This window comes from Mandrillus leucophaeus, unplaced genomic scaffold (genome assembly GCF_000951045.1).
Source record: "Mandrillus leucophaeus isolate KB7577 unplaced genomic scaffold, Mleu.le_1.0 Scaffold401, whole genome shotgun sequence".
Classification (NCBI taxonomy): domain Eukaryota; kingdom Metazoa; phylum Chordata; class Mammalia; order Primates; family Cercopithecidae; genus Mandrillus; species Mandrillus leucophaeus.
The window spans coordinates 410076-430458 of NW_012104266.1; the positions used below are offsets into that span (position 1 = coordinate 410076).

Here is a 20383-nt window from a genome sequence, read left to right on the forward strand (position 1 = left end):
CTTTTCAGATAAATACTGTTAATCAAGAAAATACATGCCAGAATCCTTTCTTTTCCTTTAATTTCTGTAATTTAAAATTGCTTAAGGTAGGAAGACAGAATTTTCAAGCTCCAAATGACTTTTGACAGTGGCTTGGCCACCTTCATTTAGTCAGTCATATCTTTAAGTGTTTGATTTCCTAGCTTCTAAGGGCTATCACTAGGGGGACACATTTTAGGGTTGGGTTTTGTTTTGTTTTTCTGTGTTTGTTTTTTGCTTATTTTGAGTAGTGCAAGGTCATGGTACCCATAGAACTTTTCTTTGTGTCTGCCATTCTTAAGAGACTGTATCAAGAGAGCAATCTCAGTTTTATTACAAATAATTGCTGAAGGAAATGGAGTATATTGATTAGATGAAAACGTTTAAACACCGCTATGCATGTGACATCTATTTTGCCAGGATATAATGCAACGGTCCTGGCCTATGGGCAGACTGGCTCTGGAAAAACCTATTCGATGGGAGGTGCATACACTGCAGAGCAAGAGAATGAACCAACAGTTGGGGTTATTCCTAGGGTAATACAACTGCTCTTCAAAGAAATTGATAAAAAGAAAGTGTCTTACTTAGAGGTAAGCAATTTACGTTTAATTATTCTGAATTCGAAATTGTCTGTGGGTCGAAAAATAAATCCAAATCAGGTTTTTCCTGACATGACTCAAATTAGTAAGTTGCATTTTAATGAATTGATAGAGAAAACTTACTGACTCAGTTGGATCTGGCTCCCACCCACCCAGTTCTTTCCTTGGTGTTAGAATAGTCTGTTTAATTTGATTGTTGGAGGAATTGGCATTGCCATATAAAAGGATGATAGGAATTCTTTTTTTTTTTTTTGAGACGGAGTCTCGCTCTGTTGCCCAGGCTGGAGTGCAGTGGTGTGATCTCAGCTCACTGCAAGCTCTGCCTCCCGGGTTCATGCCATTCTCCTGCCTCAGCTTCCCGAGTAGCTAGGACTACAGGCGCCCACCACCACACCCAGCTAATTTTTTGTATTTTTAGTAGAGACGGGGTTTCACTGTGTTAGCCAGGATGGTCTTGATCTCCTGACCTCATGATCCGCCCGCCTCGGCCTCACAAAGTGCTCAGATTACAGGCATGAGCCACCACGCCTGGCAGATAGGATTTTGGCCTCTGTTACTGATTACCTGTAGAGTCTGCAGAAGAGTGTTTGATTTCCCTTTACTGTTTGAGACTTAAATGATAATGCTGTTGCCTCATGAAGAATATTATAAAAACCAGCTGAAATATTGAACTGTATAAGTGGTGATAGAGTGTGTAAACATATATTTATTGAGAACCTACCATGTGCCAGGCCCAATTCTGGGCACTTGGGTATATGAGGTACTTGGTATATATCAGTGAACAAAACAAAAATTCTAGCCCTTATGGGAGTTTGTGTTCTAGTGTATATTAGTATAGTTGTAGACTGGCCGATTATATCTAACTTCATAACACCAAAAACACATGTTTAGGGAACTGATGGCTTCTGGGAAGCTAGCTAGTTGGTTCCATAGCAGTGATGTCTTATCCTTTAGGGGGTAATAATTAAACTTATATAATTTAAGCATGCAATTATAAATTGTATGTGAATACTTTATCCTGAAGTTCAATCTCAACATGCTAACAGGTAAAGAGATGTAGAACTGGAAGACAGAGGATTACATCATTAAGATTAGCCTTCTTGGCCAGGCCTGGTGGTTCATGCCTGTAATCCCAGCACTTTGGGAGGCCAGGGCGGGAGGATCACTTCAACCCAGGGGTCTGAGACCAGCCTCGGCAACACAGTAAGATCTTGTCTCTACAAAAAATTTAAAGATTAGCCAGGCGAGGTGGTGCACGCCTGCAGTCCCAGCTGCTCAGGAGGCTGAGGCAGGGTGGAAGGATTGCTTGAGCCCCAGAGTGAGACCTTAAAGGCAGTTTTTAATTGTATTTATTTATTTATTTTGAGAAAGGGTCCCACTTTCTCACAGGTTGGAGTGCAGTGGCAGAATCATAGCTCACTGGGGCCTCCAACTCCTGCTCAAGCGATCCTCCCACCCCACCTCAGCCTTCCAAGCAGCTGGGACTACAAGCGCATGCCACTTCGCCTGGCTAATTTTTAAATTTTTGTAGAGACAGGGTCTCACTATGTTGCCCAGGCTGGTGATGGACCCCTGAGTTCAAGTGATCCTCCCATTTTGGCTTCCCAAAGTGCTGGGTTTATAGGCGTGAGTGACTGTGCTCAGCTAGATTAGCCTTCTCAAGTCTCTTGATTAACCTAGTTGTGGCCAACATAATTGAGTATCAAAATAACTCCAGATCATGATATGTTAAATAATAGCAATAGCTGTAATAGCAAACAAATGTAGTGCTTATATGTGCTAAACACTGTTGTAAGTACTTACAATTCTGTTTCCTGTTGAAATATTAGCTAACCACTTCTTCCTTTTCCATCCACCCCCATCTATGTACCTGTTATTCACATTTTAACAAAATGGGTTAATGCAATGCTATTATGATGCCATCAAAGAACTGAATTTGTGTTGCCATGTAACTTTTCATGTGTCTGCTGTTCCTAAGAGACTCTGTCTTAAGAGAGAGGATGTGGAGAAATAGGAACACTTTTACACTGTTGGTGGGAGTGTAAACTAGTTCAACCATGGTGGGAGACAGTGTGGCAATTCATCAAGGATCTAGAACTAGAAATACCATTTGACCCAGCCATCCCATTACTGGGTATATACCCAAAGGATTATAAATCATGCTGCTATAAACACACATGCACACGTATGTTTATTATGGCACTATTCACAATAGCAAAGACTTGGAACCAACCCAAATGTCCATCAATGATTGACTGGATTAAGAAAATGTGGCACATATACACCATGGAATACTATGCAGCCATAAAAAAGGATGAGTTCATGTCCTTTGTAGGGACATGGATGAAGCTGGAAACCATCATTCTGAGCAAACTATCGCAAGGACAAAAAACCAGATACTGCACGTTCTCACTCATAGGTGGGAATTGAATAATGAGAACACTTGGACATAGGAAGGGGAACATCACACACCGGGGCCTGTCGTGGGGTGGAGGAAGCGGGGAGGGATAGCATTAGGAGATACACCTAATGTAAATGACGAGTTAATGGGTGCAGCACACCAGCATGGCACATGTATACGTATGTAACAAACCTGCATGTTGTGCACATGTACCCTAGAACTTAAAGTATAATAATAATCAAAAGCAATCTCAATTTTGCTACAAGCGATATGTGAATTCATTCTTATAAAACATCAAGTGATTACCTATAGGGTTACGGTCCTTTTCTTAATTCTACAAGTAATATATGTTCATTATGAACAAATTTTTAAATGTAGAAAGTCACAAATAATTTTTAAAATTACCTATGATCTCACCACCCAGAGATTACCACTGTTAACATCTTGTTTTTGCCACTTTATTTTCAACAATATCAGATTTACAATGAAGAAATTTTGGATCTTCTATGCCCATCTCGTGAGAAAGCTCAAATAAATATACGGGAGGATCCTAAGGAAGGCATAAAGGTATGTTTGTCTCTCATTTGATGTTATTAAAAAATTTTGGCAATTATAATACTAAAGTTCACATCCCTTTTATCTGCCACTGTGGTTTTAAATGACTACTATCATCTGAGTCAGGTTTTGTGTGGTCCTAAGTCCCTTTGTTAATCTAAAATTTCTAGATGGGAGCTCTTGTGGGGGAGCAAGAAAGGACTCACATTCAGTTTTGTCACCTTCCTGTTACCTAGAGGAATGCTAATATCAACTAAATATTATTTACAGAGTTCTAAGGCTGAGCAGTCCAGTATGTTAGCCACTAGCCACAAGTGACTATTTAAATTTAAACAAATTAAAATGGAATAAAATTTTAAAAATTCAGTTCCTCAGGCACACTAGCCACATATCAAGTGCTTGATAGCTACATATGGCTAGTGGTAACCATATTGGAGAGCACAGATAGATGCAGAACATATTCATGTATTTTCTTCTGGGTCGTTGTTAGCCAGCTACTAATGCATGGATATGATTGAACATATCTATATCCAATAGAAAATTCTATTGGACAGCACTGTAATAGACATTGTGCTGGGCTTTGGGATGATATTTTTAAAATTGAAAAGTTAAACAATATATAATTTTTAAAACATGTAAGTATCATAGGAAGAAGAGATAGCTTATTTGAGAATCTTCTGTTAGATGGTATAGATGCAAGATGAGGAGCTAGAACTGAACAGAAAATGTGAGGCAAAATTGAGAGTTTCCTATGTGGGAGTGAGCCAGATCCAGAAGTCAGTGTTGAAAACAGGCAGAGCTTGAGTATTCAGGAGTGGGAAAATCAGAGGCTGGAAGTAGATGAGACTAGGTAGTACTTTGAGAAAACTTGGAATAATATCTTACTCCTCCTTCCCTTCTTCCCTTGCACAAAGAAAAAAAAAAGAAAGTTGAAGATTTGGGGTACCAGTGAGGGGCAGGTGCCTGTGCTGCTGATTTTTTTTTTCTGGGGCATTAAGTTGTTAGCCAGCTACTAATGCAAGGTTTAAAGGATCAGCCCTGATGAGCTTGGAATATACAAAGATGATTTGGATAGTGAGGATAAGAAATCTGGACAAAATACATGCTATTGTACTGAGCCAGCACTTGACCCTGTTTCAAGATCTTTTATGTGCCCCATGTTAAGGCAGGAATTAAGTCCTAAGAGTTGTTTGAGGTGAGATTTGCAATACAGGGAAGTATAAGTTCCTGACACAAATTGGTAAGGACAAGTTTGTAAACACTCTTCAGATGAGATGGATAGGCTTTAAATGGTAGAGAAAATAAACAAGGATATTCTTATGGTAAGGAATAGCTTTAGCAGGAAAGCAGAAAATATACACCTGAGGGTAATAAGACTACACAAGTCTGTCTGGATTAGAGGATTTGGGCTGAGAAGTAACAGGGGATATGTTAGGACCAGATTATGAAGCCGGGCTAAAGAGCTTAGTTTCTATCCCTGTGAACCATATATAAACTATGTAAAACTTCTGAGTGAGGGATTACTATAGCTACTTTTACCAAGTTTTTATCTTATGTGTGTATCTCTCCAACTCTGTTACAAGTGATATGTGAATTCATTCTTATAAGGAATTCACCCTAACCTGGAGGTCAGGGGAGTACTTGGAAATCTCTTTGTATCTTCATTATCTAGCACAGGGCTTAGTAGGTTGGTGACATTTTAGGAAAACCAAACAGAAATGGATTGAAAAGGAGAAAGACTAGGATGAGGAAGACCAGTTGGGGAAACTGTTGCTTATTTTTTAGGTGTGAAGTGATATGGGCCTGAACTAGACAAGTAGATGTGTAAAGGAAAAGGAAGTGATGGATTCAAAAGGAGAATGACTAGTAGTTGGTGATAGACAGGATATGGAGGAGTGGGAGGAGTTGAAGGCGATGTGAGTTTTTGAGAATATGAGACAAGATTAATAGAAATGGAGAAGTATTATAGTAGAGAGAATTAGTGTTTGTGGGAAGAAGATGAATTTGGTTTATAATTGACTGATTTCAGAGTATAAGTAGTAGATCATTAGAAATAAAAGACTAGAAATTAGGGCCACAGAAGTAAGTTTGGGAGCTATGAAGTAATAAAATTATAGCATATTGGAGCTAGAAAAGAGTTCATAAGCCTCTAGTCCAATCACCTCAGAGGCTCCAAGAGATTCAACTTGTATAAGTTCTCCCAGGTAAATACAATACTAAGCCTGGGGCCCTGTTTTCCTGGCTTCCTAATCCGGTGGAAACTGTACCATGCTATTTCCTCTAGTGAAAATGAGGTTTAAAATGAATCAGAGGTACAGAGAGGAGCATGGGGTCAGATAGAGGTGAAGGTAACAAAGAGAAATGCCATCACTGTTTGTGCTGTACTTTCTCTCCTTGGGACCAAAATTAACTTCACTAGGGGTTCCTTGGAAGGCACATAGCCATTACTACCCTAAAATCTTGAGATCTTTTCTAGCTCCAGTATTGACTGGCACCCTTGTTTCTGAAGTTCCTAAGGAAGATTGGAGACCTTGGTTTCCAGCTATCTTCACAGAGTTGCTAGTTAAAGCAGTTCTTATCACCATGACTATTCTATTTGAGGTTCTACTAGAGCATCAAGGCATTTTTTAAACCAGAAATCTGTATATTTCTGACCAAGCATTTGAAGTATAAATCATAAGGGAATTTTCTCTTTCTTGCAATTAGATTGTGGGACTCACTGAGAAGACTGTTTTAGTTGCCTTGGATACTGTTTCCTGTTTGGAGCAGGGCAACAACTCTAGGACTGTGGCCTCCACGGCTATGAACTCCCAGTCGTCCCGATCTCATGCCATCTTTACAATCTCCATAGAGCAAAGAAAGAAAAGTGACAAGTAAGTTACAATTTAAAGAGTCAAGATTTTTAGTATTAGTTCTATTAAGGTTAAACATTAGGCTGCTTCTTCAATTGATTTGGCAAATCGTCAGACATCAGTATTGTGAGCACGAGTGACTAATGGAGCCACTTTGACTGACTTGAAAGAAAATGAGAGCTGACAGGTCAGCTTTGATACTCAGCTAGTCTCAAGCTTGTGTACCATTCTCACTGTGTCTTCCTTTCATTATCACAGGAATAGCAGCTTTCGCTCCAAGCTGCATCTTGTAGACCTTGCTGGATCAGAAAGACAGAAGAAAACCAAGGCTGAAGGGGATCGTCTAAAAGAGGGTAAGAGAGTAATTAAGGTCACAGTTGTAGATAAACAGTTCTAGTACTCTTGTTGGTATTGGTGGTGTTTCAACTGGGATTTGAGATCACATTCTAACAGTAACTACGATTTAGATTTGAGGCTGACTTTAGAAATAGTGAAAAATTGTTTCTTTCCCTTGCACTCATTCTCTAATTCAGGTATGAGATTTGGATCTGGCCCTTGGTTTGATTTCATCTGGTCCAGGCAAGTTTTAGTTTTAGTTTTATTTTGTTTTGTTTTACCCCAACTATTTATAATTAAAATCAGTATCCTGATTCTGTCGTTTTAAGTATTCACCATCTTTTCCAGATGTTGTCACATATAAACCTCAGCACAATTTCCATGCCTTTATTCAAGTTGTTGAATTTGAAAAGTGATGAAATTCCTAAGGCTAGAAGAACCCTGTGATGTATGTTATTAGAAACCTTCTTCTAACATGATAGTGACCTGGTAATCTGCATGCCTTGGGAATGATCTTCAAGTGATTATTAATCTCTCTAATAAAAATTAACATCCAGCTCATATATCTCAATTTTGTTCTTAAGGATATCATAAAATAGTTCATCAGATGCCTTGCTAAATCCAGATATACCGTATCTACTGTATTTCTCATAGCTACCAGCTTAGTAACAATACAAAAAAGAAATAAGGGTTTTTAGCCTAAAGTGCTTTTTCTTGGTGAATTCAAGGTTGGCTTCTAGTGCTTATTCTTCTGTTTCTAGGCTCTTGCATGCTGTCTCTGTAATAATCCACTCTAGACTTATATCAAACCCACTGTTGGTAATTTATGGAATTAACTTTTATCCCTGTTTTGAAAATTGAAATTGCATCTGCCCAGTCTTCTGGAACATATTTCTTTGTGATTCGTCAAAGATCGTTGACATAGCTTCAGCAGTCTCATTTGAAATTACTCTCTGTTCCCTTAGCTATAATTCATCTGGTCCAAGATATTTGAACTCTTATTAAAGCAGTTGGGTTTACGCTTACTACCTCTTTACTCATATTGAGCTTCATTTCTCTCTTGGGAACTGAGAAGGCAGAAGGAAAAATAGTAATCGAGGAATTTTACTTCTATCATTTATCATTATTATACTGCTGCCACTGAGTGCAGACCTGTTTCTTCCTTATTCAGCTTTTTGTTCTGAGTGTCATTCAAAGTACCCTTTTTGTTCTATGTTTGCACTTGAGATTTAGCTTTGCTAAGACTATTTTTAAAGGCTGTTATGCTTTCTTTATCTTCTTTTAGGTGTTCAGTTCCAAGTTGTTTTATTTAACAGCTTTATTGAGATATAATTTACATACTATAACATTACCCATTTAAACTATACGTATCAGTGGATTTTAGTATATTCACAGTTGTACAATCATCATCATAATCTAATTTTAGAACATTATATCATCCCAAGGAGAAGCCCCATATTCATTAGCAATCACTCCCCATTCCTACCCCCTTCCCTGGCCCTAGGCAACCACTTAACCTACATTTCATATAAATGTAATCATACAATATATTGTCTTTTGTGACTGGCTTAACCTAAGATTTTCAAGGTTCATCCATGTTGCATCATATATCAGTACTTCATACCTTTTTTTTTTGGAGAGAGAGAGAGTCTCACTCTGTTGCCCAGGCTGGAGTGCAGTGGCACGATCTTGGCTCACCGCAACCTCCATCTTCCAGGTTCAAGCAATTCTACTGCCTCAGCCTCCCATAGCTGGGGTTACAAGCATGTGCCACTATGCCTGGCTAATTTTTGTATTTTTTAGCAGAGATGGGGTTTCATTCACCATGTTGGTCAGGCTGGTCTTGAACTCCGGACCTCAAGTGATCCACCCGCCTCGGCCTCCCAAAGTGCTGGGATTACAGGCGTGAGCCACCATACCCGGCCTCATTTCTTTTTATTACTGAACAATATTCCATTGTATGGATATGCCACATTATGGTTGTTCATTCATCAGTCATAACCAGTTTTCTCTGTTATGAACTTGTGTGTGTAAATTTTCATGTGGACAAATGTTTTCATTTCTCTTGGGTATATACCTAGGAATGGAATTGCTAGGTCATATGGTAACTCTGTCTAATTTTTTTTAAAAAATAGAAGATATAATTATATAACTAACGTACCATAGCACTCACCCTTTAAAAGTATACAATTCACTGATTTTTAGTATATTCACAAGGAGTTGTATAACCATCACCACAATAAATTGTAGAATATTTTCATCACCTCAGAAAGAAATCCATACCCATTAGCATTCACTCCTTATTTCCCCCCAGTATATGTTCCTCACCTCTCATCCTAGGCAATAACCAATCCTCTGTCTCTGCTGATTTGCCTATTCTGGGCATTTCATATAAATGGAATTATACAATATATGGTCTTTTGTGACTGGCTTCTTTCACATAGCGTAATGTCACAGTTCATCCATATTGTAGCATGTATCAGTACTTAATTCTGTTTTATTGCCAAACAATCTTCCATTGTATGGAAATACCATGTTTTTATTTATCCATTCATCCCTTGATAGACATTTGGGTTGTTTTCATTTTGGGTTATGATGAATAATGCTGCAATGAACATTTGTGTGTAAGTTTTTCTGTAGACCTGTTTTCATTTCTCTTGAGTGTATACCTATGAGTGAAATTACTGGGTCATATGGTCACTCCATGTTTAACCTTTTGAAGAACTGCCATCACACTGTTTTTCAAAACAACAACATCATTTTATGTTCTCACCAGCAATATATAAGGGTTCCAGTATCTCCACATTTTCACTTGTTACTTATTTATTTTTCAAACTCCTGGGCCATCAGATTTGCTTGTTATTATGCCTTTTTAATTATAGCTATCCTAGTGGGTACAAAGTGGTATCTCATTGTGGTTTTTATTTATATTTCACCAATGGCTAATGATGTTGAACATTGTTTCATGTGGTCATGGGCAATTTATATATCTTTTGGAAGAATGTCCTTTCATATCACATTTAGGCTTTGACCCATTTTGAGTTAATTTTTGCATATGATGTGAAGAGTGGTCCAGTTTCAATCTTTTGCATCTGTATATACAGTTATCCCAGCATTGTTTGTTGAAAAGACTATCCTTTCTCCCATTGAATTGTCTTGGCATACTTGTCAAGAAGCAACTGGTCTCTATTCCTTTGATCTGTATGCCTTACGCCTTATGTCTTCATTACTGTAGCTTTGTGGTAAGTTTTGAAATTGGGAAGTGTGAGTCCTCCAACTTTGTTCTTGTTCAAGATTGTATTGGCTATTCTGGGTCCCTTTCATTTCCATATGAATATTAGGTTCAACGTGTCAATTTCTGCAAAGAAGCCAGCTGGGATTTTTATAGAGATTTTGCTGAATCTGTGGATCCACTTGGGAAGTATTGCCATCTTAACAATATTAAGTCTTTCAAATGTGTGAACATCAGATGTCTTTCTTTTTCTTTTTCAAATTTTTTCAAATTTTTAATTTTTATCTTTATTTTATTTTATTTTATTTTATTTTATTTATTTTTGAGACAGTCTCACTCTGTCTCCCAGGGTGGAGTGCAGTGGCGTGATTTCGACTCACTGCAACCTCTGCTTCCCAGGATCAAGCTATTCTCCTGCCTTAGCCTCCCAAGTAAGTACCTGGGACTACAGGCACATGCCACTATGCCTGGCTGATTTTTGTATTTTTAGTAGAGATGGGACTTCATCATATTGGCCAGGCTGGTCTCAAACTCCTAACCTCAAGTGATCCACCAGCCTTGGCCTTCCAAAGTGCTGGGATTATAGGTGTGAGCCACCGTGCCCGGCCTCTTTTTCTTTTTTTTAGCGACAGGATCTCACTCTGTTTCCCAGGTTGGAAAGCAATGGCTGCAGCTTCAACCTCCCAGGCTCAAGCAATCTTCCTATCTCAGCCTCCCAAGTAACTGGGACTATAGGCATGTACCACTACTCTTGGTTAATTTTTAATTTTTTTTTTTTTTTTTGTAGATGTGGGTTTCACTTTCTTGCCCAGGCTGGTCTTGAATGCCTGGCCTCAGGCGATCTTCCTGCCTTTATCTCCCAAAGTGCTGGTTTATAGGCATGAGCCACTGTGCTTGGAGTATCTTTCTTTTTATTTAATTCTTTTTAAATATGTTTTGATAATTATTTTTTTTAATTTTCAGAGTATAAGTTTTACACTTCTTTTGTTAAATTTATTACTAAGTATTTTATCCTTTCCAATGCTATTGTAAATGCAATTGTTTCCTTAATTCCATTTTCAATTTGTTTATTGAGTTTTGTAGATCTTGTATCTGCAAACTTGCAGAACTTATTAGTTCTAATAGTTTCTTAAATAGATGCTTTAGGATTTCTATGTACAAGATCATATCACCTGTGAATAGAGATACTTTTACTTCTTTCTTTCTAGTCTGGATGCCTTTATTTCTTTTTCTTGCCTACTTGTCCTGGCTAGAAGCGTTTTATTCACAACAGTGAATAAAAATGGTGAGAATGAATGTTGTTTTGTTCCTGATCTTAAGGGACAAGCATTCAGTCTTCGTTCTTCGTAGGTGCCCTACCAGGTTGAGGAAGTTCCCTTGTACACCTAGTTTGTTAAGTATTTTTATCATGAATGGGTATTTGTCAAATGCTTTTTTGTCATCTATTGATGTGATCACATTATTTTTGTTCTTTAGTCTATTGATACGGTGTACTGCATTAATTGATTTTTGAATGTTAAACCAACTTTGTATTCCTAGGATAAATCTTACTTGTTTTTGTTTGTTTAGTGACTTTCCTGGACTGATTCTGTAAACTGGATTCCCTGTAGTTTGCCATCACAGAAGTGTCTTCTCAGTTAATTTAGTGGTTACTTGATGACTGGTCTCAGTTACTTAAATGCCTTGAACCTATAAATCTTCCAGCATTTGCCAAGAGCTTTGTGTCTGTGTTTGGGCATGCCTTCAACACTCAGGTACTTACAACTCTGCTTTAGCCTTCACTGCTTGAACAGAGTCTCAAAGTCAGCCAAAGATGCAAAATTTAGGGCTTTTTAGGCCTTTCCTGAGCATGTGGACAGCCCTATACATTCAGACAACTTTCTAGACCTTTAGAAATATATCTGAACTTTTTAATCCCCACTTCCTCCCATGATACCTCATTTCCCAGACCTTTTAAGCTCTTGGCTAGGCTTTTGTTTAACCATGATTATTAAGTTTGATGTTTATCTTCACCAGATGTTTTTCTGTGCATATGTGTATGTGTACATATAGTAATATAGTTTTTATATACCTTGAAATGTTTGGGCATTGCCTAATTTATTTATTTCCTTTCAATTATACAAGTAATACATGAATAGATTCTCGTATAAAAATACAAACAATACAGATGAAGATAAAATCTACCTTGATTTACCACCCAGTCCTAATCCAGAGGTGAACACTTTCATCTGACTGGTGGGTGTCATTCAAGATTTTTTCATGTATACATATGTTTTTTATTGGTGTTTCTGTGTTTTTAAAGATAAATGTCATCATGCTACACATATTGTTTTTCAACTTGCTTTTATCTCTTCATGATACAACTTTGAGTTGTTTTTTTTTTTTTTTTTTTTTTTTTTTTTTTAAGAGATGGAGTCTCACTCTGTCACCCAGGCTGGAGTGCAGTGGCATGATCTCGGCTCACTGCAACCTCTGCCTCCTGGGTTCAAGCAGTTCTCCTGCCTCAGCCTCCCGAGTAGGTGGGACTACAGGCACATGCTGCCATGTCTGGCTAATTTTTTGTATTTTAGTAGAGATGGGCTTTCACTGTGTTGCCCAGGCTAGTCTCGAACTCCTGAGCTCAAGCAATCTGCCTGCCTCAGCCTCCCAAAGTGCTAGGATTACAGGTGTGAGCCACCGCGCCTGACCTGAGATCTTTTTTGTATCCCATGCATATAAGTCTACTTCATTTAAAAAAGTGTTACATAGGATTCCACAGTATAGAGTCTACCTTGTTTATTCCTATTTTGGTTGACATTTCAGTTTTCCAATTTCTGGCTATTGGAAATTGATGCCTCACTGTATAGTCTTGTACATGATAAACATGTGAGAGTATTCTCTGTTATGTACCTGGAAGAGGAATTGTTAGATTGAAGGGCATACACGTTTGAGTAAATACTATTAAATATTGCACACCAAAATGTCTGCCTCTTTATCCACTCTACCTACAAAAAATGATGATGTTTTTCTATACTACTGACAATATTAGATATTACTGACCTTTTTAGTTTTGCCTGTCTTGAATATTGCATGTTATTGGCTATTTCTCTTTCCATTTCTATGAATTGCATGTTCATACCCTTTGCTTATTTTTTCTTCTTTCATGTTGTATTTTTCTTGTTGATTTGTAGGAATTGTTTATATATTCTGGATATTAAGCCTTAGTTACATATATTGCATATATTTTCCTCAGTCTCATTTTTTAACTTTATTGATCTTTTTCATTCATGCCTTGTGTGTGTATTTCTTCTTACATATTTTTTCTGTTTTTTAATGTATAAAATTGGCTACTTAGGGAGCAATAGCTTTTTTTTCTTTTTCAGCCTTATTGAGGTATAATTGACAAACAGAAATTGTAAATGTTTAGACAATGTGATACTTTGATATATGCATAATTTGTGAAATGGTTACCACAGTCAAGCTAATTAGCATATCAATCACCTCATGTAGTTATCTTTTTCAATATATTATTTCTTGAAGTAAAATTTATATACAATTGGCCTGGCACAGTGACTCATGCCTGTAATCCCAACACTTGGAGAGGTCGAGAAGGGCAGATCACTTGAGGCCAGGAGTTTGAGACCAGCCTGGCCAACGTGGCAAAACCCTGTGTCTACTAAAAATCCAAAAATTAGCGGAGCATGATGGCACATGCCTGTAGTCCCAGCTACTCTGGTGGCTGAGGCACAAGATTTGCTTGAACCTACAAGACGGAGGTTGCGATGAGCCAAGATCACGCCACTGTACTCTAGGCTGGGTGACAGAGTGAGACTGTCTCAAAAACAAACAGAAAAAATTTATATACAGTAAAATGCACATACCTTAAATGCTTAGTTTGTTGAGTTTTGGTAGTTATATACATTCATATATCTACCACCAAAAATATCATATAAACAATTCCATCTTCCCAGAAACTTCCCTTGTGCCCCTTTCCAGTCAATCCATTCTTCCCCCATTCCACTTCCAGCAACGACTTTCTGACTTCTGTCACCATAGATTAATTTTGCGTGTTCTTAGACTTCATTACAATGAGATCTCAGAATGGTTGTGTGTGTGTGTGTGTGTGTGTGTGTGTGTGCGTGCCTAGATTCTTTTGCTCAACATAGTGTTTTTTGAGATTTGTTCATGTTCTTGCTTTGATTAGTAATTTTCCTTTGTATTGCTGAGTAGTATTCAATTCTATGATTATACCACTATTTGTTTTTCTATTCTCCTATTGTTGGGAATTTAGGTTATCTCAAATTTTTAGCTATTATGAATAAAGCTACTCTGAACATTTGTATACAGGTCTTTTTGTGAACATATGTTTCCATTTCACTTGGATAAATACCTAGGAATAGAAGAGGGCAAGCGTTGTGTTTAACTTTATGAGAAAGTGCCTAACAGTTCTCTAACATGGTTTGTATCATTTTACACCCCAGCAATGTATGAGAGTTCCAGTTTTTTACGTTTTTTGTATGCTCTGGTACAGTTGATATAACACGGAAATTATCTCTGAAGGTTTCTTCGAGATTTGATTTTCTATATCTTGAGCCAATTCTGGTCATTTATATTTTCTTAGAAAATTGTTCATTTTGGCCAGGCACGGAGGCTGACACCTATAATCTCAGCACTTTGGGAGGCCTAGGCAGGAGGATCACTTGAGCCCAGGAGGTGGAGACCAGCCTGAGCAATATAGTAAGATCCCTGTCTCTGCAAAAAATAAAAAATTAGCCAGACAAGGTGGCACATATCTGTAGTCCTGGCTACTCGGGGGACTGAGGTGAAGGATCGATTGAGCCCAGGAGGCCGAGGCTGCAGTGAGCCAAGATCGCACCACAGCACTCCAACCTGGGTGACAGAGTGAGACCCTGTCCAAAAAAAAAAAAAAAAGAAGAAGAAGAAAAAGAAAGAAGATTATTCATTTTGTCTGATTGTCAAATTTATTAATATAATATTGCAAATAGATTTACTTTGTAGTTTTAATCTCTGTATCTGTAGGTATGTCTCTACTTTCATTTCAATTGTTTATGTATCTTCTCTATTTTTTCTATCACATTTGACAAATTAACTCTACTGTTTTCCAATTTTTACTATTACTCTATTACTGAGTTCTTCCTAAGTTGTTTTATTTTGTTTTGTTTTATGTTCTTTTTACTGCTTCTTGAGGTTGAAAGCTGAGTTTACTTCTTTTCTTCTCTTTTTTAAAAAAGCTTTTCAAGCATATACCAAAGAGGTCAGGATGGTATAATGAATGCCTCCCCTAATATACCTGTCATGCAGTTTCAACAATGACTAATTTATGACCAGTCTTGTTTCGTCTATATAACGCCCACTTTCTCCCTCTGATATTATTTGAAACAAATCACGGATATATTGTTTTATTTATTTCAGTTTGTATCTGTAGAAATTAAGAACTCTTAAAATATAATCACCTAGGTCAGGTTCAGTGGCTCATGCCTATAATTTCAGCACTTTGGGAGGCCAAAGCAGGAAGATTGCTTGAGACCAGGAATTTGACACCAGCCTGAGCAACATAGCGAGACCCCACTATCTCTACAAAAATCAAAAATAAAATAGCCAGGTGTGGTGGCATATACCTGTAGTTCTAGCTGAGGCAGGAGGATCACTGGAGCCCAGGGGTTTGAGGCTGTAGTGAGCTGTGATTGAGCCACTGCACTCCAGCATAGGCCACAGAGTGGGACCCTGTCTCTAAAAAAAAAAAAAATAAATATTATATATACACCTAAAAATTAAATTAACAATAATACTTATGCCTTAAAATTACATATCTAGTCAGTGTTCAAATTTTTAATTGTCTCATAGATTTTTTTTATTTGGATCAGGATCCAAACAAGGTTCACACATTGTTATTGCTCAATAGGTCTTTTAAATGTCTTTTTTTTTTTTTTTTTTTTTTTTTTAAGACAGAGTGTCATTCTGTTGCCCAGGCTGGAGTGCAGTGGCATGACCTTGGCTAACTGCAGCCTCCGCCTCCCAGATTCAAGTGATTCTCCTGCCTCAGCCTCCCGAGTAGCTGGGATTGCAGGCACACACCACCACGTCCAGCTAATTTTTGTATTTTTAGTAGAGATGGGGTTTCACCATGTTGGCCAGGCTGATCTTGAACTCCTGACCTTAGGTGATCCACCCACCTCAGCCTCCCAAAGTGTTGGGATTACAGGCGTGAGCCACTGCACAGCCAAGGCCTAAATGTCCTTTAATCTATAGGTACCTCCTCCATCTCTCCTTATCCCTCAGGTCCCTGGAATTTGTTTATTGAAGAAATCAAGTTGTCTTGTAGAATTTCCCTTAGTGTGAATTTTGCTAATTGGATGCCTATATAGTTTCACATGTTTCACTTTCATTCTCTATTTCCTATAAATTGGTAGTTAGATCTAGAGGCTTAATCACATTCAAGACCAATTTTTTATCTTGTATTTGCACATACCATTTAACTATGTCTCATTTGTTTTCAATTGTTCTTATCTAAAAAGATATATTTAAAGCTATACATCTCCTCTAAGTACCACTTCAATCTAATCTTATCATTTTGAGAAATAGTACTCTTACTGCTCATTTCTAAATAGATATTTACTCTTGCATTTTCTCTCAAACCTTAGAGTTATTTAGAAGGTGCTTCTGTCTTTCCTTTTGTTGTCAACTTCTAATGTATTGCAGTCTGTTCAACAAATGTATGTGATTTGTGTTTTTTGAAATTTGGCCTATACTTATTTGGTCTTTATTAATATTCTGCTTATATTTTAAAAGAGTATATTTTCTCTTGGGTATATAGTTTTATATATACCTATTAGATGAGCTTGTTACTTGTATTATTCAGATCCTCATGTTCTTTCTTGTTATTTACTTAGTATGTTATTTTCTCATAGTATGACCAATAATTTGTCCACTTCTCCTTGTATTTCTTTGTTTATATATTTTATACTTTGAAGCTATGTTGCCAACTGCATAAAATGTCATGACATATGTCTTCTTAGAGGATTATATCTGTTTTGTCTAATAAGTATTTCTTCACCTACTTTCTCTTTGTTAACCCTTACCTGGTATGTTTTCCATCTCTATCTTACAGAAACTATGTAGCTTGACTTTATTAATTAATTTATCCTTTCATTTATACCCAATCTGATACTCTCTCTTTTTAATTTTTTTTTTCTTTTATTAAACTGCTTAGGGATGATGTTCTCTTTTAACAGGTAGTTTTACCCTCTATATTTGTGTGTGTGTTTGGACTTATTTCTGTCATATCACTGACTGCTAGTCTGTGGTCCTACTCCTGCTCCAGTACCACAACCAGATACCTTGACCATTGTCCCAGGGCTTCCTCCTGTTTTCTGAATCCACTACCTTCAAGTCTGTAGTACTCCTGCAGTTGCTGCCAACTTTTTACATCAGTTCTCTCCTGCATATTTTTTCTTATGTTGGTCTGATTGATCTGCTTTCAGTCTCTCGAGGATGTCACGGTTTGTGATCCACCAATGATGGATTCACAGGAAGTTGGTGGCTTTCCCACTTGGCAGCCTCTTCAAAGACTTTTAGGGGCTCTAAAGGAATTTTACTCAATTGTGTTAGAGGGTTTTACATACATATTCTGGGTTGCCCATCTTAGCTTCAGAGCTTCAATTTCCTCATTTGTAAAATAGAATTTGAATATATTCTCCAATAGAGTTGTGGGAATTAAGTGAACTCATATTTGTAAAACATTTAATGCAATTCTTAGTAAATAGTAGTCTCTTCATAATTACCAATTCCATCATCTGTGTTTTTACTTGCTCTGAGTGTGGCTAATGAGGAATATAGGGGCTCTACTGATGTTTATATACAATCTCAGCTGAACTAAGATCCCTATGAGCTTGCTAAGGTGCTTGTCAATATTTGAAGTAGATTTCATGGGTGGAAGAAGCTTTTAGGGATATGGCTTTTACCAGTGGAATTAACTTTTCTTTGGCTACCAAACTGCCATTGTCAAAGACAAGTCCTCCACTGTTAGAGGAAATCATTTTCTACTTATCAAGAACTAAGAAAGTTGCTAACCCCTCTGGAATATTTTCAGAGGGTGGATATGACCCGGCAGAATATTGTTACATGTTGCATTACTGCGGACTGGGGGAAAGAAGATGTACCTAAGTGTCAGATTTCACTCGTGATGCAAAGAAGTTTATGACAGAATCACAGTTGAGTCCTATATCAAGTGGCAGATGCCAAGAGTTGAAGGGAAGCTAGTGAGAAAACAAGAGATAGCTATATAGGAAGCAGACAGCAGATGGAAAGATTTTGGACGTGTCAGTTTTGGAGTACATATTAGAAAAATCCAGGAAGAAATAGGAAAGTCAGGACAAGAGCTTAGAAGCAACATCTGAGCTAGAGATAAATATTTGGAATCTATGGGTAGGAAAGTTGTGCAGAGAAAGACTAGACAATGAAAGCCACTAGTAAATATTAAATAATATTAATAAATACTAAATATGAGCAAGGAGCACTCATATTTAAGGGCCAAGTGTAAATGAGTCAATGAGAGAAGCTGAAGAGACACTGGAGGATCATAGTATCTAGATAACCAAGGTAGGAGTTTTTATAAACAAAAAGTACTGTCACCTATGTCATATGCTTCAGCGTGATTAGTGAGAAGAGGTAAACAGATTTGTCCATTGAGGTTTTGGGTGATCTTTGTCAGAGCAGTGTCAGTCGAGTGGTAAGGAATTAGGACAGGCTGTATCAAACTAAGGGGTGAATTTAGTCACCATTCTAAATGTGGTGTTTATCCTTTCCATTAATTTCTTTATTCTTATATCCTTTAATGATATGTAGTGACATTTTGCATGTTTCTAAACTTAACGTGAGGGGTTTCATGGTATATGTGTCTTCTGAAACTGATTTTTTTCCCTCAACATTACATTCGTGAGATCAATTCATCTTGATAATATAGCTCTGTTCTAATAGGTTTTGTTAACTAGAGCCTTGAGTTTTCTTGGTATCAAATTGTGTCAGTAAGAAGAAAATTATCTCTTCCAATATTTATTCCTTTATTTAATTCTCTTATGTTTATTAGCAATGAGAAAAATGTCAGCAGATATACCCTAGACCAGTAAAGTTGCTTTCCTCAGGGGAATCTAGTTTCTGATTTAAATCAGAATGGTTTTAATGTTTTATTATTTGGAATGATAATTGCTATTGTTGTTGGTAAATGGTATTTAATTGTTTTAGTTCTAAAGTCCTTTTTAAGTGCAAATTGTCTGTTTCATTCAGCAACTCTATTCATTAAAGTCCTGTTCTAAGTGTTCTGCATGTTCTTTTTGGCTTCTGGGTCCCTTTAGGTGTATTGTTATTTTCCTTGGTCTGCTCTCCGGGTCTAAAGTCTAATCCTGGAGTATCTGAAGTCATAGCAGCCCAGTGAGTGGGAAAAGCACAGTGGTTTCTGCCCATGAGCTAGCAGGAATATTGCCAGTCAGCTTGTCAAACCCATGAGGAGGCATCAGGAGGAGGCCTCTATGTACTCTTGTTTCCTTGTGTTTTCTTAGTCTCAAGGTAGAGAAGACCCAACCCATCTCATTGTTTTCTTAGCATTTTCAGATGGGGAACCTGGCATACTCACATAAGCAGTATTCTTTCCCCCTAGGAGGTCAGAGTGGTATGGGCCAAGCCTTTACCATGGACCATGTTTCCATCCTTGCACTTTGGCTCTGCTACACCAAACTCTTAGCCCAGGGCTTTTTTCTGTTCCAGAGGTGAAAAATTCTACATCACCCCTTACTCTCAGGCCTCAGACCCATCCTGCAACCTACTTTTTTGGCTGGCCCCAGCACCTACTTGGCTCAAGAACAGTCAATGAATCAGGTTTGGGAATAGAGGCGATTTGGAATATTTTCAACTTACTGTCTTCCCAAAATTCATGTACCTTTTAAAAACAGATGCTACCAAACTCCCATGAAGGAATGATGAGATTATTCACTTTCCTAAATTCTCTACTAAGTATTATTACCAATTTGATAGGTGAAAAATGGTGTCTCACTTTCATTTCTGTAGTTATGAGTGAAGTCGAACATACTTTTATATTTATAGGCTATTTATATTCCTGATTAAATTACCTATTCAAAGTATTTCTCTCCCTTCAGTCAGTGTGAGTGCTGTACATTTTCTGTTAAGTTTATCCCTACTTTTTGTTGTGATTTTGAATATAAAACATATTTAGGCCACTGCCAGATAGATTATAAATAGATTACAGATGGATAATAGGTAGATTATTCAATTGAAGTATAATATACGTATTACACATAAATATATATGACATATACATATGCATATATGTATTGCATATACATATATATTACATATACATATATCTATGTATATTACA

General features: G+C 37.3%; 1 protein-coding gene across 2 annotated transcripts in view; it reads left to right on the forward strand.

Annotated features, from left to right (window-relative positions):
- The window catches only part of KIF4A (kinesin family member 4A), a 128571-nt gene that overhangs the window by 6566 nt on the left and 101622 nt on the right, over positions 1-20383 (forward strand). For both annotated transcript variants that reach the window (XM_011992015.1, XM_011992016.1), the window contains exons 4-7: positions 439-608; positions 3496-3585; positions 6280-6446; positions 6684-6778. In XM_011992015.1, coding sequence (XP_011847405.1) covers positions 439-608; positions 3496-3585; positions 6280-6446; positions 6684-6778 — 522 coding nt within the window. The remainder of the gene's footprint in view (positions 1-438; positions 609-3495; positions 3586-6279; positions 6447-6683; positions 6779-20383) is intronic.